Source organism: Ursus arctos, unplaced genomic scaffold, assembly GCF_023065955.2.
Source record: "Ursus arctos isolate Adak ecotype North America unplaced genomic scaffold, UrsArc2.0 scaffold_37, whole genome shotgun sequence".
In the NCBI taxonomy this organism is placed as follows: domain Eukaryota; kingdom Metazoa; phylum Chordata; class Mammalia; order Carnivora; family Ursidae; genus Ursus; species Ursus arctos.
In genome coordinates this window covers 17,309,621-17,333,080 of record NW_026623053.1, presented here as the reverse complement: position 1 = coordinate 17,333,080, position 23,460 = coordinate 17,309,621, and the positions used below count along the sequence as shown (strand labels likewise).

The 23,460-nt window shown below is 39.1% G+C and overlaps 1 protein-coding gene across 4 annotated transcripts in view; it reads left to right on the top strand.

The window, feature by feature from the left end:
* Positions 1-23,460, top strand: part of SLC25A21 (solute carrier family 25 member 21) — a 470,551-nt gene that overhangs the window by 278,620 nt on the left and 168,471 nt on the right. For all 4 annotated transcript variants that reach the window (XM_044389466.3, XM_048220705.2, XM_048220721.2 and 1 more), the window contains exon 2: positions 12,138-12,186. In XM_044389466.3, the coding sequence (XP_044245401.1) occupies positions 12,138-12,186 (49 nt within the window). The remainder of the gene's footprint in view (positions 1-12,137; positions 12,187-23,460) is intronic.

Here is a 23,460-nt window from a genome sequence, read left to right as displayed (position 1 = left end):
GGTGCTGCAGTTAATCAGCTGAGAAATGATGATCATGACTTGGACCAGAGTGGGCACCATAGAGAAAGTGAGAGAAGGTAGAAGTCTGGATATATTTTGAAGGAGAGCCAAAGGGATTTCCTGATAAGTGGGAATAGGGTTTTGAGAGAAAGAGGAGTCCAGGGTGAGTCTAAGGTTGAACAGGTTGGTTTTGCTTTGTTTTGTTTTGTTTTGTTTTGTTTTGTGAGTAGGAGTGGAGAGGAAGCAGGTACAGAGTCCACTTTTAGGCATGTGATTTTCGACATGTCTGTTAGATATCCAAGCACAGATGCCAAATAGGCAGTTGGATATTTAAGCTGATTTTGAAAGAGAAGTCTGGACTGGAAATGTAAATTGGTAAGTTGATAGCAGCTTTCCTGGACAATGAGGTGACTCTGGGCGTAGAGGGCACACACAACTCACCAACAAGACAGAAGTGGTCTCTAACATTGTGGAGATCTGATCTATCTCCAGGCATTCACGTTGGAGAAAAATGTCTATTTCTTTTAAAGTACTGCTGTTTGGGTTTTCTGCTGTTGTACCTGAACCTGAATCTGACTGATAGGGGTGCCGTTTGTTGTGCTTACACAGTACCCTGAACTTGTGTTATTACATGGCGCTGCAAATATATGTTTTCTTGTCTGAAAGCTCCATCAGGACAGAGACTCCATCTGCCTTATTCACCTTTGCATCCTGTCACTTTGCATAATGGCTGGCACTCGATTCAGTAAGCTCAATAAAAATTTGTTGAATAAATGAATTAAAGCTGTATAGGCCATTGTGTTAGCTAATTCTCAAGATAAACTGAACTGGCAGCTACATTTCTATATTTGTTTCTTTAGTTTGAGTATTATACAAATAAGCAAGTAAGGACAAGAAATATTGGTAAAAATTATGTGAAGTAAAGTACAGTAAGTACTTGAATTGGGAATTGCAATATTGTTAATCACATACCCAGATATTCAGCTGCTATGTAAATGTGAGGAGGCAACCAATCAATCAGCACCTGACTGATTAGCAAATGATTCTTGAGGGCTACGTGCATACTGGGTATTGTCCTAGGTGCTGGGGACATAGCCTGAAGCACCATCAAGAGTGCCTGAAAGGCTGGTAGATTTCAAAGGTGGGCACAGATAAGACACATTGAGAAGGGCCTTACAGGTAAACAGAAGACATTAGCAATTTAGTTTCTGGGGGTCACGTCCAGGCCTACGGCAACATGATTCATCTTGTTCTACTTTTATGCTTATCTCCATAAATAATAATCAGGAGTTAAGATGGTGGGGGAGGAGGGGACCCTAAGTTTCTCTGGTCCCTTGAAGACAGCTAGTTAACAAATCATTCTGAACACCTCTGAAATCAATCTGAGATCTGAGAAAAGAAATGCTGTAATTCTACAAATAGAAAAGCAACCACTTTTTGGAAGGTAAGAGGTGCAGAGACTTGAATATGGGGTGATATATCAGGATACGGCGGAAGGGAGGGAGCCTGCTTAAGGAAATGGAGCACGAAATTGGAAATTTCAGAATTCTGCTACAGTTGGGGACATCCCTGGCTTAAAGGTGCTCAGGTGGTAAAGCTTGACGACGTCCCAGGAGGGATAACATAGTCTCCGGATCCCCAGGGTCACAAGAAGAATGGGGGTGCCTGAGTGTGGCAGAATTCCCAGGCATCAAAGCAGGGAAGCCAGCTGAATACAGTAAGTCCAGGTGCAGCTTTCTGCCCACCTTTGCCATAAACTATGAACTGCTGCATGGTTCTGCAACTGCTTTCTGGGAAGGGGCCCAGCAAAAGGCAGAAGCATGGTGAGATCCCCATGCCTCCCCCCATCTGCCCCTCTCACCCCTGGGAGGAAGGGTGCAGGTCCACCACAGGAGTCAGTAAAATTTGGAGTTTTGAAATTCAGTCTCGTGCCCGAGATAAAAACACTTGGTCTCAGGCTGGGTGAACGCAGAGTTTGGACAGAAACCAGGAGACAAGAGTGACTGACTACTTTTCTGTGAGGGCTCACTAAAGAGTGTGGGGCTCGAACTTTCAGCTCCAGGGGTAGAGAGCCGAGCGCCGCCATTTTCATCCCACCCAATGATGCTGAAAGCCTTCAGGGAGCAAAACAGCACCACCTAGTGCAATCCAGAGCTACTTATACTAATCCTGGCCCCCTGGGAAGGGGGGGTGCAATTCCACCAGGGCAAGGGCACCTGAGAATCACCACAATGGGCCCCACCCCAGAAGAACAGCAGGAACAACTGGCCAGCACCAAGTATACTGATCCTAGAGAACTGCAGAGCTTCAGCTCTTGGAGCAAACAGTATATAGCATCTGTGGGTTTTTATTATTCTTAAATCTTTCAGTATTATTTTTTTAGTTATTTTCTTATTTTTTCAATTCTTTTTTATTTTTTAATTTTTATTTTAATATATATACTATATGTTTTTTATTTTTTGTTTCCTTTCATTGTATTTTATTTAATTTTTTTATTTTTGTTTATATATAGGTTTTTCTTTCTTTCTTATTTTGGGAACTAGTTTCTTTTAACAAGCAGACCAAAACACACCCAGGATCTAGTTATTGTTTTGTTCTGTTTTGTTTCTTTTTTTTTTTTCTTTTTTTGTATTGTTTTTGTTTTTTTCTGGTTTGGATTTTTTTTTCTGTTGTGGTTATTGTTATATTTTTCTCTCTCTCTGTTCTATTCTCTTCTGGACAAAATGATGAGATGGAGAAATTCACCCCAAAAGAAAGAACAGGAGGTACTACACACTGCCGGGGATTTAATAAGGGTATAATTAAGATGTCTGAACTAGAATTTAAGAATTTAAAACAATGATTGTAAGGATACTAGCTGGGCTTGAAGAAAGCATAGAAGACACTAGAGAATCCCTTTCTGGAGAAATAAAAGAACTAAAATCTAGTCAGGCAGAAATTAAAAATACTATTACTGAGATCCAGTCCCAAATGGAGGCTCTAAAAGCAATGATAAATGAGGCAGAAGAGAGAGTCAGTGATATAGTAGATAAAATGATGGAAAATAAGGAAACTGCAAAGAAGAGTAAAAGAAACCTACTGGCTCAAAAAGGGAAACCTAGAGAATCCAGCAATTCCATAAAGTGAAATAATAGCCGGATAACAGGAGTCCCAGAAGATGAAGAGAGGGAGAAAGGGGCAGAAGGTTTATTTGAACAAATTATAGCTGAGAACTTTACTAATCTGGGGAATGAAACAAGCATTCAAGTCCCGGAGGCACAGAGAACCCCCCTCAAAATCAATAAAAATAGGTCAACACCTCGACATAGAAGAGTGAAGCTTGCAAATTTCAAAGATAAAGAGAAAATCCTGAAAGCAGCTTGGGAAAAGAGATCCTTAACCTATAAAGGTAGAAACATAAGGCTGGCAGCCGACCTGTCCACAGAGACCTTGCAGGCCAGAAAATACTGGGATGATATATTCAGCATGCTGAGTGGGAAAAATATGAAGCCAAGAATACTTTATCCAGCAAGGCTGTCATTCAGAATAGAAGGAGAGACAAAGAGTTTCCAGGGCAAAATCTAAAGGAATCCTTGCACACTAACCCAGTCCTGCTAGAAATATTAAACGGGATCCTTTGAGTGAAGAGAGAGCCCAAAAGTAACAAAGACCAGAAAGGAACAGAGACAATCTACAGGAAAAGCGACTTTATAGGTAATACGATGGCACTAAATTCTTATCTTCCGGTACTTACTCTGAATGTAAATGAATTAAATGCTCCAATCAAAAGACATAGGGTATCAGAATGGATGAAAAAAAAGAAGACCCATCGATGTGCTATTTACAAGAGACTCACTTTAGACACAGAGACACCTCTAGATTGAAAGTGAGGAGGTGGAGAACCATTATCATGCCAGTAGACATCAAAAGAAAGCTGGAATAACAGTCCTTATATCAGACAAACTAGATTTTAAACCAAAGACTGTAATAAGAGATGAAGAAGAGCACTGTTTCATAATAAAAGGATCTATCCAACAGAAAGATCTAAAAATTATGAATATTTATGCCCTTAACTTGGGAGCAACCAAATATATAAACCAATTAATAACAAATATAAAGGAACTCATTGATAATAATATAATAATAGTAGGGGACTTTAACACCCCACTCATAGCAATGGACAGATTGTCTAAGCAGAAGATCAACAAGGAAAGAAGGGCTTTGAATGACACACTGGACCAGATAGACTTCACAGATATATTCAGAACATTTCATCCTAAAGCAACAGAATACACATTCTTCTCAAATGCACATGGAACATTCTCCACAGTAGATCACATACTGGGTCACAAGTCAGGTCTCAGTTGGTACAAAAAAATTGAAATTATACCTTGCATATTTTTGGACTACAATGCTTTAAAACTTGAAGTCAACGACAAGAAAAAATTTGGAAAGACCACAAATACATGGAGGTTAAAGAGCATCCTACTAAAGAATGACTAGGTCAACCAGGAAATTAAAGAACAATTTAAAAAAATACTTGAAAACAAATGAAAATGAAAACACAGCAGTTCAGAACCTTTGGGATATAGCAAAGGCGGTCCTAAGAGGGAAGTATATTGCAATATAGGCCTTTCTCAAGAAACAAGGAGAGTCTCAAACACACAACCTAACATTACACCTTAAGGAGCTGGAAAAGAACAGCAAATAAAGCCTAAATCCAGCAGAGGAAGAGAAATAATAAAGATTAGAGCAGAAATCAATTATACAGAAATTTTAAAAAACAAGATTAAGAAGTTGTGGTCCATATATACAATGGAATATTACTCAGCTATCAAAAAGAACAATTTCTCAGCATTTGCTGCAACATGGATGGCACTGGAGGAGATAATGCTAAGTGAAATAAGTCAAGCAGAGAAATACAATTATCATATGGTTTCTCTCCATCTATGGAACATAAGAACTAGGAGGATCAGATTGGTAGGAGAAGAAAGGGATAAAGCAAGAGGGGGTAATCAGAAGGGGGAATGAAGCATGAGAGACTATGGACTCTGAGAAACAAACTGAGGGCTTCAGAGGGGAGGGGGATGGGGGAATGGGATAGGCTGGTGATGGGTAGTAAGGAGGGCACGTATTGCATGGTGCACTGGGTGTTATACGCAACTAATGAAACATTGAACTTTACATCAAAAACCAGGGATGTACTGTATGGTGACTAACATAATATAATAAAAAATATTATTATTATTATTATTATTTTTAAAGATTTTATTTATTTATTTGACAGAGATAGAGACAGCCAGCAAGAGAGGGAACACAAGTAGGGGGAGTGGGAGAGGAAGAAGCAGGCTCATAGCAGAGGAGCCTGATGTGGGGCTCGATCCCATAACGCCGAGATCACACCCTGAGCCGCAGGCAGACGCTTAACCGCTGTGCCACCCAGGCTCCTCTAAAAAAATATTATTATAAAAAAAACAAGTAACATCTTTTCAACAATTAAAATTTGACAGGTATTAACTAAAAAAAAACAAAAAACAAACAAACAAAAAAAACAAACCAGTAGAAAGATCAAGGAAACTAGAAGATGGTTCTTTGAAAGATTTAATAAGACTGATAACCCCCTAGCCAGACTTATCAAAAAGAAAAGAGAAAGGACCCAAATAAATAAAATCATAAATGAAACAGGAGCGATCACAACCAACACTGAAGAAATACAAACAATTATAAGAACATATTATGAGCAATTATATGCCAACAAATTAGGCAATCTGGAAGAAATGGATGCATTTCTAGAAAAATATAAACTATCAAAACTGAAACAGGAGAAATAGAAAACCTGAACAGACCCATAACCAGAAAAGAAACTGAATCAGTAATCAAAAATCTCCCAACAAACAAGAGTCCCGGGCTGAATGGCTTCCCAGCAGAATTCTACCAAACATTTAAAGAAGAATCAATACCTATTCTCCTGAAATCGTTTCAAAAAAAAAGAAATAGAAGGAAAACTCCCAAACTCATTCTATGAGGCCAGCATTACCTTGATCCCAAAACCAAACAAAGACCCCACCAAAAAGAATTACAGACCAATCCCCCTGATGAACATGGATGCAAAAATTTTCACCAAAATACTAGCTAATAGGATCTGACAATACATTAAAAGGATTATTCACCACAACCAAGTGGGATTTATTCCTGGGCTGCAAGGGTGGTTCAACATCTGCAAATCAATCAATGTGATACACCACATTAATAAAAGAAAGGACAAGTGCCATATGATTCTGTTGATAGATGCAGAAAGAGCATTTGACAAAATACAGCATCCTTTTTGATAAAAAAAAAATCTCTGCAGTGTAGGGATAGAAGAAACATATCTCAATATCATAAAAACCATATATGAAAAACCCACAGTGAATATCATCCTAAAAACTGAGACCTTTTCCGCTAAAGTCGGGAACACACCAGGGATGTCCACTCTCACCACTGTTGTTCAACGTAGTGCTAGAAGTCCTAGCCTCAATAATCAGACAACAAAAAGAAATAAAAGGCATCGAAATTGGCAAAGAAGAAGTCAAACTTTCACTCTTCACAGATGACATGATATTCTATGCAGAAAACGCAAAAGACTCTAGCAAAAAATTGCTAGAACTGATAACAGGAATTCAGCAAAGTTGTGGGATATAAAATCAACACACAAAGTCAGTTGCATTTCTATACACTAACAATGAGGCAGGGGAAAGGGAAATCAAGGTATGGATCCCATTTACAATTGCACTCAAAACCATAAAATACCTAGGAATAAACTTAACCAAAAAGGTAAAGAATCTGTATTCTGAAAGTTATCGAACACTTATTAAAGAAATCTAGGAAGACACAAAGAAATGGAAAAACATTCCCTGCTCATGGATAGGAAGAACAAATATGGTTAAAATGTCCATGCTGCCCAAAGAATTCTACACATTCAATGCAATCCCTATCAAAATACCATCAGCATTTTTCACAGAGATGAAACAAATAATCCTAAAATTTGTATGGAACCAGAAAAGACCCCAAATAACCAAAGGAATGTTGAAAAAGAAACCCAAATCTGGAGACATCACATTTCCAGACTTCAAGCTCTATTAAAAAGCTGTGATCACCAAGACAGCATGGTACTGGCACAAACACAGACACATAGATCAATGGAACAGAATGGAGAACCCAGAAATGGACCCTCAAATCTATGGTCAACTAATCTTCGACAAAGCAGGAAAGAATATCCAATGGAAAAAAGACAGTCTCTTCAACAAATGGTATTGGGAAAATTGGAAAGCCACATGCAGAAGAATGAAACTGGACCACTTTCTTACACCATACACAAAAATAGACTCAAATGGATGAAAGACCTAAATGTGAGACAGGAATCCATGAAAATCTTAGAGGAGAACACAGGCAACAACCTCTTTGACCTCGGCCACAGCAACTTCTGGTTACACACATCTCCAAAGGCAAGAGAAACAAAAGCAAAAATGAACTGTTGGGACTTCATCAAGATGAAAAGCTTTTGCACAGCAAAGGAAACGGTCAACAAAACCAAAAGACAACCAACAGAATGGGAGAAGATATTTCCAAATGACATATCAGATAAAGGGCTAGTATCCAAAATCTATAAAGAACTTATCAAACTCAACAACCCAGAAACAAATTAGTCAGGAAATGGGCACATGAACAGACCTTTCTCCAAAGAAGACATACAAATGGCCAACAGATACATGAAAAAATGCTGCACATCACCATCAGGGAAATACAAATCAAAACCACAATGAGATACCACCTCATACTGGTCAGAATGGCTAAAATTAAGAACTCAGGAAACAACAGATGTTAGTGAGGATATGGAGAAAGGGGAACCCTCTTACACTGTTGGTGGGAATGTAAACTGGTGCAGCCACTCTGGAAAACAGTATGGAGGTTCCTGAAAAGGTTGAAAATAGAGCTACCCTACAACCCAGGAATTGCACTACTAGGTATTTATCCAAAGAATACAAACATTGTGATTTGAAGGGACACATGCACCCCAATGTTTATAGCAGCAATGTCCACAACAGCCAAAATATGGAAAGACCCCAGGTGTCCATTGACAAATGAATGGATAGAGAAGAGGTGATACATATATACAATGGACTACTACTCAGCTATCAAAAAGAATGAAATCTTGCCATTTGCATCAATGTGGAAAGAACTAGAGGGTATTATGCTAAGTGAAATAAATCAGTCAGAGAAAGACAAATACCATATGAGGAATTTAAGAAACAAAACATGAACATAGGGGAAGGGAAGGAAAAATAACATAAGATGAAAATAGAGAAGGAGGCAAACCATAAGAGATGCTGAACTCTAGGAAACAGAGGGTTGCTGGAAGCAAGGTGGGAGGGGGGAAGGGATAACTGGGTGATGGGCATTAAGGAGGCCATTTGATATAATAAGCACGGGGTATTATACGCAACTGATGAATCACTAAGTTCTACCCCTGAAACTAATAATACAGCTTATGTTAACTAAATTGAACTTAAATAAAGAACTACAAAATAAATAGATAAATAAACAAACATGCTTTAAAGCAAAAAATAATAATCATCCTCATTATTATCAACAGGGTCTTACTGTCCTTAGCTACCCAGTGGAGGACAAGAAACAGCCATTCTCACACTGAGTCAATTCGGATTTAACTCTGAACTCGATTGAAAATCAAACTTCCATATCATTTACAACATATCTATTCTTTCTGCTTCTGATGCATTTTGCTGCTAACTTGAATTCTAGAAAATTGTTTGTTTTGATTAAAAATGACCATGAATGAACCACTAAGAGATTCTGGACTAAATACATTATATTAGTTTTTGATGTAGTGTTTTCCAAGATTCATTGTTTGGGTATAATACCCAGTGCTCCATGCAATACGTGCCCTCCTTAATATCCATCACCAGCTAGCCCATCCCCCCAGTCCCCTCCCCTCTAAAATCCCCAGGTGTTTTTTTTTTTAAGATTTTATTTATTTATTTGACAGAAAGATAGCCAGTGAGAGAGGGAACACAGGCGGGGGAGTGGGAGAGGAAGAAGCAGGCTCCCAGCAGAGGAGCCTGATGTGGGGCTCGATCCCAGGACTCTGGGATCATGCCCTGAGCCGAAGGCAGATGTTCAATGACTGAGCCACCCAGGCGCCCCTAAAATCCTCAGGTTTTAAGTCATACTTTCTTATTGGCCAAGTTATAATTTAGCAGGTAGTTTCATAGATGGTCATTGACTCTTTCAGGCTTAGAGGTACATGGGACATCAGGCCATCTATGCTGTGAAGAGAGGTGGGGCTTTTACTGATAATCGAAGGATAAGGGTTGGAGCTTCAGTGCACATGTGTTTGCATGTGAAAATGTAATTGGGAGCAGTGGAGGATTCCTGGACATATTGCTAATTCTTGGGAGAACATATTAACAAAGGCTAATATCTCACTTCTACTTAAAATCCCTCAATTGTCTTCAATTAACATGGAATACATTAAGAATAAGAAAAAACAACCAAGGAATTATTTTTAAAAAATATCTTTTACTGTCTCCTCATGGCCTATGGGATGAATTAGAAGTCCCTGAGCATAAATCTGATGCTGACCTGTGTACATACACTTACAGCCTCATCTCTTGCCTTGAGCCCTCAGCTATTGCAGTGTTCTTCATGTTCTTTCTTCCTTCTTTTTGTGTGCAGTGTCCCCTCCATGCTTGATACTCATTCTGTCCTCTTTCAGCCTCGAGTCCCTTTTCCACACCTCATCCAACTCCAGGCTGGATCACGGGCCTCTCTCTGCTGTGTATGGTGTTAGGAAGTGGTCCAGTTTCATCCTTTTCTTGTAGCTGTCCAATTTTCCCAACACCATTTGTTGAGGAGACTGGCTTTTTTCCACTGGATATTCTTTCCTGCTTTGTCAAAGATTAGTTGACCGTAGAGTTGAAGGTCCATTTCTGGGTTCTCCGTTTTGTTCCATTGATCTATGTGTCTGTGTTTGTGCCAGTACCATGCTGTCTTGGTGATCACAGGCATTCTCCCTCTCCCTCTGCCCCTCCCCCCTCCTCTCTCTCTCTCTCCCACTCCAATCAATCATATATATAGATAGAGATAGAGATAGAGATAGAGATAGAGATAGATATAAATCAGATTCAAGAATAAATAAATACAGAATATGAGACCTTAAGGTACTATAGACCATGTAACATTTCCCTTTACAGATAAGGAACTGATGCCCCCAGGGGTAAATTATTCCCTGAAAGCATCAGGATAAGAACTCTGGTCACCCGATTCTTACCTCAAGGTGAATGTGAATTTTAAAGCAAGAGGAAGTGTATTGAGACTTCACCTGTTTCAAGGAAGAAACCCACCCATGCAATCCTGAGTAAGGGAGCTTATTCCTGAAGCTAAAGCAGTGCCCAGAGGCTTTGCTGTTGTGCCTAGCGATTCTGTTGCCTCTGCTGTCCCACGCCTTCCTCCTCCCATCTCTAGGCAATGAGGCTCTGATTGGGTCAGTGATTTGGTTACCAACCACTAAGGACGATTCCTGCTGGGAAACCTGTGGCACAGACGTTAATATTGGATCCTATTAGTTTTAGTCAAAGTAAGACAATTGTTTTGGACCAATACATAAGGCTTTGTAAACTGTATAGCAGGCTTAAGCTGGAAGAATTCCCTAAACTTCTGTGGAAGGAAAGCAGGACTTGAGGTAAGTGCAGGACCTTTGTGCTTTCTGGACCTTACCAAGATTGGGAGTAAAAGACATTTGTATGTATGAATATGGAATGGGAAAGGTGAACTAAATCACAGCTAAGCTCATATTGAGTTAGTTTGCAAATGGAAAGACTAGTAAATGTTCTGCCCTTAAGAAACTATCCACAAGTACTATGGCTTTGGGGCAAATCAACCAACACTATCAACCTGTTTGCTTATCTTCAAGTAAAGATGAAGAGAATACATACTTCCTTGGGACACCTGGATGGCTTAGTTGGTTAAGCATCTGCCCCCGGCTCAGGTCATGACCCCAGGGACCTGGGATTGAGTCCTGCATCAGGCTCCTTGCTCGGTGGGGAGCCTGCTTCTCCCTCTGACCCTGCTCCCTCTTGTGCACTCTCTCTCTCTCAAATAAATAAAATCTTTTAAAAAATACATACTTACCTTGCCTAGTAGTTGTGCATACCAGTGATAATGTGTGTTAAATGACCATCACTGTGTAGGGGCTGCAGGTAAAGTAACTGTTACGATTATTACTACTACAAGACTGTAACTACTGCTGTAATTATTTGTACTACCCTAGTACATAAAACTATTTTTACTGCTACTATTGTTATGTGCCAGTAGTTTGTAACTGAGCAGTCTTCTCTGCTCTGTTAGAAACAGGAGGGAGGGCTTTACAATTGATTTGTAAGAAGGTATAGAAATTCTTTCTCCGTGTGCAATGGTTAAGATCGTGGGCTTTATGGGGCTACTATGCACTTCTTAGCTCTGAGATCTTAGGCAAGTTATTTAACCTTGTGTGCCTCAATGAACTCTTCTGTAAAGTGGGGACAATAATACCTCCTATCACAACAAGCTCTTGTAAGGATTAAACGAGATAATCTAAGTACTGTTTAGAATACTGTCCAGCATGCAATGAACACTTAATACATGTTCTCTATTAGGCTATTAATGTATTAAATGTGCATTGGATTCTCGTAACTACCTCGTGAGATAACAGGCCTCATTATGTTTATTTCATGCTTACCGAGACTGAGGCTATGATTTGCTGTGAATGGCAGTGGTGGGGGTGCTGAAAGAGCTTCTCTCCCTCTTTCCTTCTTTTCTTTCCTCCCTTCCTTTGACATATATTTATATACTGGACTGGAACGGTGCACAATAATTCCTGCCTAGATGATTGGAATTTCGGATATCTGATTCCTTTTTCATTTTCTTTCCCCTACAGCCCCACCCCCATGCTAGAGGAGCACTTACACTCTTGTCTTTTGCTACTAGTCTCTAACTACTAGCTGTCATTTCCAAAGCCCCAAGTTTTCATTTGAATCTTCATACTTGAGAAATCAATGGGGTCAAGGAAATAAGAACCAGTGTTTACATAAGTGTTTATTGGACTTTTCTTTATCATCTTTCAGGTCTTGTAGAAATTTGCCTGATGCACCCCCTCGATGTGGTGAAAACCAGGTAAGGTTCTGCATGAACAAGTTTTATTGACTTTGGCTGATATCCAAATTAAGATCTGTCAGAAAACTAAATGCTAGAACTTGTCCTAGGCCAGTAGCTTCTCCCAATAATGGCATTTATATTTGCTTCTTAAAGAAAATGTTATTTGACAGGTAAAATGTGAACAGGGAAAAGCATTTTTGGATAGAGGTCATCTGAAGGTATATGATATTTTCCTGCCTTCACATGACAACTGTAAGATATGATTTGTGGCAAAGCTGGTAGGTGAAGTAAATTTATCAAAATGGTACAAAAACTAAAGTTTAGTGAATTATGACAGCAGACTTTCATTTGGCATTGCATGTAACAGATTGTTATTTAATAGTCAGCATTTTCCTGTGAGACTCCAAAATTTCAAGTAAATTCCTCAAATGGTGCTTAAAGAATTCATTCCTACAACTGTTCGCCAATGTAAAATGCCATATTTTGAGGAAAATGTATTTGCTCTTACAGAGAGACACACATCAGGGCAATGTTTTAAATCTGTTTACCGAGTGAAAAAAAAATCATGTGGGTTTTAATATGATCTAGAGCATTTTTTTTAAAAAGTCAACTCTATGGCTGAATTACTGAACTCTCTATTTTCTAGAATTAGAAGCTGTTAGAGTCAAATTAGAGTTTCCATTTATTCACATTGTGTGAAACCCAAGAACACCATGCCTTGGTTGGTGCTCCAGAGCAAACAGTGCCTTGCAACAATGGTGGTCAAACAACCAAAGTTAGAAAATGCTTAAAGCGTCAGGCTCATCGTTGAATGGACATGTTGCTTAATTTACCTAAAGAGGCAGCAGACTCTGAATCTGGCTGCTGAAAGCAGGGGAAAGTGGCTGTATCATGCAAATATTACATTTCTAAAAGAGCTAGAGGAGGTGAGAATTTGGCCCCTGTTGTATTCAGCTCAGGCAATGGTTACAAAATACTACAGACGGGGTGGCTTATGCAATCAACTTTTATTATAGTTCTAGAGGCTGAGAAGTCAAGCATCAAAGTGCTGGTCAGTTTGGTTCCTGGTGAGGGCCCACTACCTGACTTGTAAACAGCCACCTTCTTGTTGTATCTTCACACGAGGGAGAGAGACAGCTCTGCTGTCTCTTCCTCTACTTATAAGAGCACAAATCCCATCACTGGGGCTCCACCTCATCTAAGCTCACGACATCATCTAAACCTAATTACCTCGCCAAAGGCCCCACCTCCAAGTACCCTCACACTGGGGTTAGGGCTCCAATATATGAATCCGGGGGGAACACAAACGTTCAGTCCATTAGCAGCCTCAAATCACCAAACCACACAGAGAAAGAAAACCACAAATTACACTCAAATGTAAAATTGCATGCACTCCCTGGACCATCTTTTTATGGGGTTCAAAAACAGAAAGCAAAACTCCCTGGCATTTCCTTCTTAGATTCCATGCTAACCTTTGGAAAGCCAGAATATTGTTGCTAGCCACACTGAGGAATAAATTGTCTTTCTTAAGGGTAATTTCCTAAATTAGCAAAGTGTTCAAGTTCGCATACAGGAGAAACAAGAATGATTTAAATAAGACAAGACATTGAAATTACAGTTATTCATTCACTCAATCATTCATTTATTAAGTATCTAGTGTGTGTGGGTTCCAAGCAGGCATTGTCCTCAAAGAGCTCACAGTCTGATTAGTTAATATAAATTTCAAAAACTATATTATTTCGTGGCACTGGATTTGAATAGAATATTTCTTGAAATGGATGTGCCAAGTTACTGGGGCTTTATATCTTCTTTGTTACATAGATATTTTCATGAAAATGGCATTCATTGATTGGACTTTGTCACATGCTCTTGTCTAACTTCAGCAGGGAGGGAAAATACAATTCTTCCAGATGCCCTGAAGAAGAAGGGAATTGGATATGGGATTGCATTTGACCTGCATAACAATAAAAAGTATATTGGATAAAGACTCACAATCATAGAGTAAACTGAAAGTCCAGAATAATGTGCAACTGACTTTGCAACAGAAGTAGAATGTGCAGAGATTGGAAGCACTTCTTTTTTTTTTTTTTTAAGATTTTATTTATTTATTCGACAGAGATAGAGACAGCCAGCGAGAGAGGGAACACAAGCAGGGGGAGTGGGAGAGGAAGAAGCAGGCTCATAGCGGAAGAGCCTGATGTGGGGCTCGCTCCCAGAACGCCGGGATCATGCCCTGAGCCGAAGGCAGACTCTTAACCGCTGTGCCACCCAGGCGCCCCCTGGAAGCACTTCTCACTGGGCACTAACAGGCAGGTGATAGGGAGTGGACAGGACGGACTACATGCTGAAATCTCTTCATTATTATATTGGACAGGAGATGACTGTATTTCTAAATAAGATAAACTGTAAACTATAAGAGATAATATATGAAACAAGGTAACATTAGTCATTTTAGCAGGTCACTTTCCTTAATGACATAAAGGGCACTGAATTCTAAATTGTTGTCAGCATTGTCAAAGTGGAGGGTGGCGTACACCAGACCAATTCTCAGTTCCTTCACAGTTGTTTTGTGGGCTGTTTTTGCTTCTCCTTGGATATTATTACTTGAAGAGTAGTACAGTGAATGAACCTGAGTATGGAAATGGTTCATTTTCAACAATATCTCATGTGCTGAAGTATACAGCAAAGTAAGTGTTTACTTCTTGGAGTTTAGTCTTTTCTTTTTGGGTTCTATTTGTGCCTAATTCTTTTCTTTGTTGAATGAAAGGTAACAGATTCTAAGAATGCATTTCCAAACTCATCCTTTACAGGGATCTCTTTCTTTCTTTCTTTTTTGACTTTGTAAATCTCTTTCTTTTTTAACTTTGTAAATGATCAATTGTGTTACCCCAGACTGAAGGCAAAGGGAGGTGATGGTATGATTTGAGCCCAAGGACCAAGTTACCTGGTGAAAGCTAGAACCATAATGGAGCTGTCTGATGGTAGCTGGAGCCCCAACCATTGCCACGTTCACTGCCTGAGGTAGACAGGGAGGGAGAAAAATCCTCTACCTTCTGCTTTCTCCCCAGTCTTCAGTCTCCCACCAGTGCTTCTATTTGCTGAATCATGGAAGCCAAGAAAGCCCAGCCTAGCAGAGGGCGGTCTTTCTGCATAATAAAGCAGAGCAAACTGAGGGAGGAACAAGAAATGGGTCTCAAGACAAACAGAACCAGGAGTGAAAAGCTGTCATTTTAGTGAGGTTTGGAGAGAGAGCTGACATAAGCATGCATTTTCTTTTCTTTCCTTTTTTTGAGATATAATTGACATATCATTATGTTAGTTTTAGGCGTACAACATCATAATTTGGAATTTGTGTGTATTGTAAAATGATCAGCACAACAAGTCTAGTTAACATCTGACACCACACAGTTACAAATTTTTTTCTCGTGATAAGAATATTTAAGATCTCTCTTAGCAACTTTCAAATATGCAATACAGTATTATTAACTATATCACCATGCTGTACATGATATACCTAGGGCTGATTTATTTTATCACTGGAAGCTTGTACCTTTTGACCCCCTTCATGCATTTCCCCCACCCACCACCCCCAGGCTCTGGCAACCACCAATCTCTTCTTTTTATCTATAAATTTCATTTTTTTCTTTCTTTTTCTTTTTTTTTTTTTTTTCAGATTTGACATGTAAGTGAGATCATTATCTTAATTGTTTTTCTGTCTGACTGATTTCACTTAGCATAATGCCCTCAAGGTCCATCCATGTTGCTGCAAATGGCAGGATTTCCTCCTTTTTTATGACACAATAATATCCGTTGTATATAGTGTATATTGTATATATATGTATGTGCAAGATATATACATATATATGTATGTACCCACACATATATATACCACATTTTCTTTACCCTTAAGATGGACACTTAAGTTTCAAGCACGCATTTTCAATTTAGCAGGTTTAATATGCACTCACTTTGCATTTTAAAAGATGATTAGAAGTTATAATCGATAGATTTTTTATGAAAAGATTTTAGGCACTGTGGCACTTGCCTTTTATATAAGAAATAGTATATTCTCAAAAAAAAAAAAGAATTAGTATATTCTCCTTCATATAAGTGTAGCTCCAGGGTAAGGCCTAATGTAAGCATAGACTAGCCACATGACAACTGCCTTGCTCCAAATGTCCCCAACTTATTTTAGCAGAGGAGATTTGGCTAAGATGCTGTATAGATGGCAGTTATGTAGACTCGAGTTCTCCTTTGAGATTCTTCCTAGAAACATGCATATACACTCTTTCATAGTTCTTTTATAGTTTATATACAGAAAAACTTTGTGTGCAATTGTGGGTGGACACTCTGGCTAAGAATGCATAACTACAAATGACAAAAGACTCTATGCACTTGTATAACTAGGAAGACCAAAGGTAGTTTCTGGCTTTGTACTCCAGGGATTCAAATAAGGTCATCAGTAATATTTCATATCTCTCTCATATTCTCTCTCTCTCCCTCTCTCTCTTCCACTTTCCCTTCAGCTTTCCTTTTCCTATATAGGCTTCATTTGAGGGTGGGGTGTTTTTTTACTTGGCACCAGATGGCCCCAGCAGCTTCAAGCTTACATGGGCCTTGGCATTTGTGTGTACTCTCTGAGACAGGATAACCTGGTAGTTAAGAACTCTGGCAGTAGAGTTTGGCAGCCTGGGTTCAAATTCTGCTCCTTCGCTTATTATCTGTGTAACCTCAGATAAGTTGCTAAACTCCCCTGTGCCTAAGTTTCCCAAGCTTTAAATGGAAACAATAATAGCATCTACATCACTGTGAGAAATAGATGAGGATATGCACATATATGGTGTTTATATATAAATATGCTTATGTAGTGTTTTATACTATGTCAGCAAAGGAAAGGGGACTGCAGAGACAAATGGAGTTTGTAAGGTAGTGAGGGAAACACAAGGGAGAATAAAAAGTGTGGGAGAGGGGAAATGTTTAATACGGAATCAGGCAGTTTCGAGTTTCCAGGCCGGAAGACTTGTGTTATATGAGCACTACATTTAAATCTTTTCTCGGAAGGGTGTTTGCAAGGAGATAGTCCTTCTGGGTCTGAGGGCAGGACAGCATCAGTTTCATCTATGTGTTCCTGTTGACATCATTCCACATATCACTTTAGGGCCATGTGCTGACATTATTTAGGGCTGCGTGCCACAACTATCATAGTGCCTGGTCTCCAGGCAGTGCCCCGCGAATGCTGATGAATAAATGAATAAGAGAGCACTTGGTAGCGATCAGAAATAATAGCCCTATGAGTTCTACAGCCAAAGTTGAATGTCTAGAAAGTGAATAATATGCAGTTGTGTTGTCTTCATTTAAAAATGTAAGATTTCATAAAAAAGGTGGGGAGTGAGAATCTGTTGAAATAAAAGAGGAGAAATTACTTGATAGGATGGTAGGCAAAAACATCTCAACCCTGTGGTGGAATTCCAGAGACTGGATTAGGGCAGAGTGAGGGAAGAGGGTTTCCAGCAGGGGTGCCAAAATGCGAGCAGGGTGGATCGAACCAGCACAGGGGACTGAAGGTGCCCAGAGAGCAGGTGTGACAAGCTTTGAAGTGGAAAGCAAAATGCAGGACTTCATCTAGGACAGCGCCAGCTTGTCAAAATCAAGTGCACGACATGTAGGTAATTTTAAGTTTTCTAATAGCCACATTTTAAAAAGTAGAAAGAGGCAGGTAAAATTAATTTTAACAATATATCCAGTTCAACCTCATATGTCCAAAACATTGTCATCACAGCATGTTAATCAATATGAAAATTATTAATGAGATGCTTTACATTCTTTTTTGAAATACTCAATCCTTGAAATCTGGTGCATATTTTAAAGTTGGAACACATCTGAATACTGATGAATTGGTCACATTCTCAAATGCTCCATAGCCACATGTGGCTAGTGGTTCCCAGATTAGACGGCACAGGCCTGGAATGCAGTGGGGAGGAAATTCTTTAAGGGGAAAGAGAGGTGGCCCTGTGGTTCCTTAGTAAAAATACTCTAGCTTAGAATGGGTTGACAGTTGCAAATGAGCAGGGTTCTAGGTGGAAGGGAATTTTACTCCATACGCATTCGAAGGCTCGTACTCATGTGGGGAAAGTGGCAGTCAGAAGCCCCAAAGATTTATCTGCTCACAGTCCAAGGGGGTTTTAGCTTACATCCCTTTCACACTTTTATTCCCGGGAAGGGAAACGGGTCGTTGTGCTTCAGGAAGAGAGAATTACTGAGGTGTTCATTCTGTTTCTCCCCCAGTCATTTTTAATCATTTTTGTTTTGTTTCACTTTCGAATGAGGCATAAATCAGTTGCAAACTAAAAAGATTAGTGATCCTGTAAGGACTGATCTTTCAAAAGCACGTCCTGCCAGAGAGCTGCAAGGCGCATTTTCTGGTGCATGCCAGGGAGGGCGAGAAGGGGAAAGGCATTTTCACATCTCGTTACAGACACAAGTTGACGTGCTGCTGGTGAGTGGGCAGGCCGGCACATACCTTGGCTTTCATCCTTCCTCCCCTCAGGACTTAACTTGCACTGAAAAGTCTTATCATACTTCTCTCAAAACATATTAATCACTGTGTGAATTCTAAAGACTCACATGGGTTGAAAACATGGCATCCACACGTTGCTGTATGTGCTTATGGGGCTTTTACTCAAGTTGTTGAGATGAATTTACACTCTCTGTTGGTGGCTCCCATATCCCAGACCTGCTGAATCCAAAACTGTAGGGGTGGGGGCCTACCAACATTTATGTTTAACACCCTCCTGGGTGAATCTTAAGCAAGGAGCCCAGACTGCTCAGTGGGTCAACCTTTGGGAAACATTGCTATATACCCTTATAGGCTGTTCTGTAAAAAGTCTTCATGTAAAGAATTCCTTCTCTGTCTCTGTCTCTGTCTCTCTCTGTGTGTGTGTGTTAAACATTTCGTTTACCGTGGTTCTCTTTGGTTTCGTGTATGTAAACTGCTTTGTTAGTAATGAATGGAAGTGGAAAGACAGAGGTTCCCTTGCGAGCTCATTCTGTGGTTGGTGAGAGTGCTACGGGAGAGTATTACCTATAGCCAGAAAAAACACATATTGTCCTACTGAGTCAGGTTACAGAGGCAAGAATCAATGCCAGAAGATGGGAGAGGAGTGAGCATTGGCTGTTACAGAGGGAAGGTAAATGGCTGTGACGGGTAAAAATGATTTAGAGGCATTAGCCCACCACAAACTTTATTAAAAAGAGAAATCTGAGGATGGCTGTGGAGAGAGGCTGCTTTGTGGGGAGCCCAGTAGAGATCAAGGAGCTAAGAGCTTGGGAACATCCACAGCCTCCCTTTAAGGGGGTAGAGGGGGACCAGCCATGAACTTGAAAATGAACACTTAATTTAGAGGTTGGAGAAGGGACATTGAGCAGCCGTTGGGGCCAACAGAACAGCAGGGTGGAAACAAGGAACGAAGAATGTTTTTCCCCAACAGATCCTTTTTAAAAAAGAAGAGAAGAATCCTTTCAAAATGGGAAGAGAGCAGCAGGATAAGTTAGGATGGAGCATAGAGTGGAAGCAGGAGAGTCTATAGGATTAAAAAAAAAATTAACAGAGCAGCCGAGTGGGTTATTTCCATATGTTAACGATTTGTCCGTGGTATAAAACATTAAGATCACATTCAGGGTTAGACCATGGTTATGCCTGATTTCTCATCATCCGTAGAAATTCAGGGCTAGACCACTGTCATGGCTTATTTCTAACCATGGAGAGAATGTGTCTGAAGTAAAGTAAGCAAGGAATAAAACCACATTTTTATAAACTATATTTTTATTGGGAATTTGTCATTGTAAGTAAATCAATCAATGGCAACATATAATGGTATGAAATGGTCACAATATCCCCAAATACATGTGAGTATATATAACTCCAACTTTGATTTTGAGGTTGTATGACCATACTAGGGTTTCTTTGGATTTTGTTTTATTTAACTGAAATGTCTTATTTTGTAATTATCGAAAGCAAGAAAGTACTAGGTGGTGAGCACACTGCAACTCTGCACTGATCGTCATTCTTTTCTGTGCGGTCATCATTAAAGATTGTATTTATTAACATAATTAAATCAAAAATGGTGCACAAGATGGACAATATATTTGGAAGGGATAGAGGTGAAAATTAATTATGCTCTGCTTATTACATCGTAGAACTGCTGTGAATACGGAAGTGAATATGTGCTTTAAAATGCCACCTGTGGGGAGCCTCCTGGTTGGTGTAGTTGGTTAAGCATCCAATTTCTGGTTTCAGCTCAGGTCTTGATCTCCAGGTTGTGCAATCAAGTCTTGTGTCAGGCTCCATGCTTAGCTTGGAGTCTGTTTGAGATTCTCTCTCCTTATCCCTCTGCCCCTCCCACTTCTGCATGCTCTCTCTCTCTCAAATGAACAAATGAATCTTTAAAAATAAAATAAAATGAAATGCCATTTGCTCCCACTGAAGTGCTTTATTACAAATCAAATTCATCATTGCCAACGAGTACATGACAAACTTTAAAGGGTCCCACATTTGTATAGTGATTTAGTTAAAAAGATGAGTAGAACCTAAGCATGACCTTAAAACTAGAGAAAATAATTCTATTTTGTGCACTGTTATGAATGCTACATGTCTACATTCTAGATGGGTGTTGACTTTCCGGAGAAAGGCAGAGAGTTTAGGGATAATAGGCCATGATCCCATGAAGAGATTTCATTAATATTACTGCTTGGATTTTTTTTTTTTTTTTGAGAGAGAGAGCAACATGGGGGAGGGATTCCGATGGGGGCCTCCATCTCAGGACCCTGAGATCATGACATGAGCCAAAATCAAGAGTCAGACGCTTAAATGATAAGCCACCCAGGTGCCCCTACTGGTGGGATTTTTACTTTAACAATGTTCTGCCTTTCTTTGGGATAACAAGTGTGTATCAGAACACCCACAAGGGTTCACAGTAGAAAGTCTTTCCCTCCCTCACATTTGGTGGTCCTTGCCATTGGACATAAAGCGAAGCACTAGGCTGGGTTGGTTACAAGTTTCCTTATTCATAGAGAGTGCTAAGTGCAAGTCAGTTTTTGCTGCTACTAAGTAGTTTTAATCATTTCTTTATTTGGTTTCATTTATGTAAACTGCTTTGTTAGTAATGAATGGAAGTGGAAGGACAGAGGTTCCCTTGCAGAGCTCAGGCCAATGATGAGGAGATAGGATGAGAGGACACCTAGAGACCTTGTTGCTCGGAGACATTGGGAGGACCCAACGATCTTATGCAGAATAATCTTGCTACCATACACTAAATTTATTTTTCAGATTTATTAATAAGGAAAAAATCCTTTCCTTAAAAAAAAAATCCAGTCAGTTCCCTCCACATAAAATAACAAACCCCAATTATGTTAAATCAACTCTAACTCACTTTATAATCTTGAACTCTTGCTTCTAATTTTTTTCTTTCCTTCTTTTTTTTCTTGCTTTTTTTTTTTCTTCTTTCTTTTTTTGTAAATAGAATTCTTTTTTTAAGTTACTCCCTAGAGGAGCATGCTATTTTTATGACTCACATTGTAGAACTTTTGTAAAGTGTTTAATCTCTCCTTCATTTGTGTTTTTGTCTAAATTTTTAAAATAAAGATTTGGTGTTTATTTAAAGTACAGTAGCTATTATTCCCCAACTAATTAAATGCGCTTAGAAGATTCTCCCTTAGGTAATAACATAACATGTTGTTCTGTTTTGATACCTCCTCTTCCTTCTGCTTAACTGCAAAAGCTTCTCCTTCTATGACGATCCCAGCCCAGAGGATGAGAAGGAAAAGCGCCTGTGCATTCTTCATGCCTGTCAATGGGCTTCTCCAGACGTGGTGCTTTCTTTTTTTTTTTTTTTTTTTTTTTTTAAGCTGAAAGGTAAATAACTCTTAAATGGCTTTCTTATCTTTGCCATGGGAAAGTGAATTACTTCTAAAATGAGCATCAGCATGAAAACTATTTCCTCTGTTCCCCCCCCAACCCCAGGCCCCATCCAGAGATTTATCCAATTGTTTTTAAAATTTTTCAACAGTTTCATTAATCTATTTATTTAGCCAATGCCTAACACACTTTCCCCTATAATGATGTATTTTGCCTTAGCCATCCTAAATTCCAATTTTTGGTTGTTGGAATTTACTAAGACTATAAAATAAGAATAAAATAAACTGATTTGGTATTACTTTGATTTAAAAACAAATGGGATATTTTTCTAAGTGTTTTTTTATACAATCATAAAGTTTTCTCAGATAACCTTCTATTTTAAGTATAAATTTTGGGGGGTAGAGAACTTGGAACCAATACCATGTCTATTTTCAGTGGCTATTCAAAGACTTTTTGAGATAAGCCCTAGCTCCAAATTCAAGAAGTAAAGCAAAAGTTCAAAATGTTTGCTTTTATTTGGCTATAGTACTTACTTTAAATGATTTTTAGTTAAGCTCTAAGCAATCTGCCACCAGTGAAAATAAAGTTGTCTTATCAAGGGTGTTTCTTCTCATCTGCATCTATAAAGAAAGAGCAGGTGCTTATCTCAAAAGGACTGGAATATTCCTTCAATGTCTTGTACCGTGGAGGAAGCTCTTCCTGTAGCGTGAGAAAACTTGAAAGTGTTGAGAAAGAAGCTGCTTGAGAAGAGAAAGCTCTAACTGTGAGCTGAACCTTAGAACCTCAAGCCATGCCCCTGGGAAAGCTGCTTTTGAGTTGAGCATATAGTGGGAATCAAGCCTAATGAAATCTAAATTGTTGGGATTGTAGCACAGCTGAAAACTATGGTTATGAATACTCTAGAAGATTGTTTTTCCTCTTTGTGAAGCAAGAATAAAAATCATAAATTTCTTTAGACAAACGTAAATTCAAGACTAGTATCTTAACTGTGAACCTTGACCAAAAATTGATAAAATTGTTTAACATTCCTGGAAAATCGATTAATTCTCAAAATATTCTTGTTGAGATGGCTAAAATAGCCCATATTGCTTTTGCTTTGCAGTCAGGGCACAGCTGAGATTTAGTTTTGACATAATGAAGAAGTTTGCAAGATGATAAATAGAGCTGTATATTCTCTGGATGCAATTCTGCATACTCTGCGCCAAGTTCCTACAGAATAAAATTATCCCATTTGGGGGCTATTTAATAATATTTTCTCTGGTAAAACTTTTGTGAGTACCTAAAAGATTACATACTTTCCTTTTATAGGAAAAACAATTGAAAAGTAAACTGAATATCCTCAACTTTGAGTAATCAAAATCTATCTGGGATATTCATTT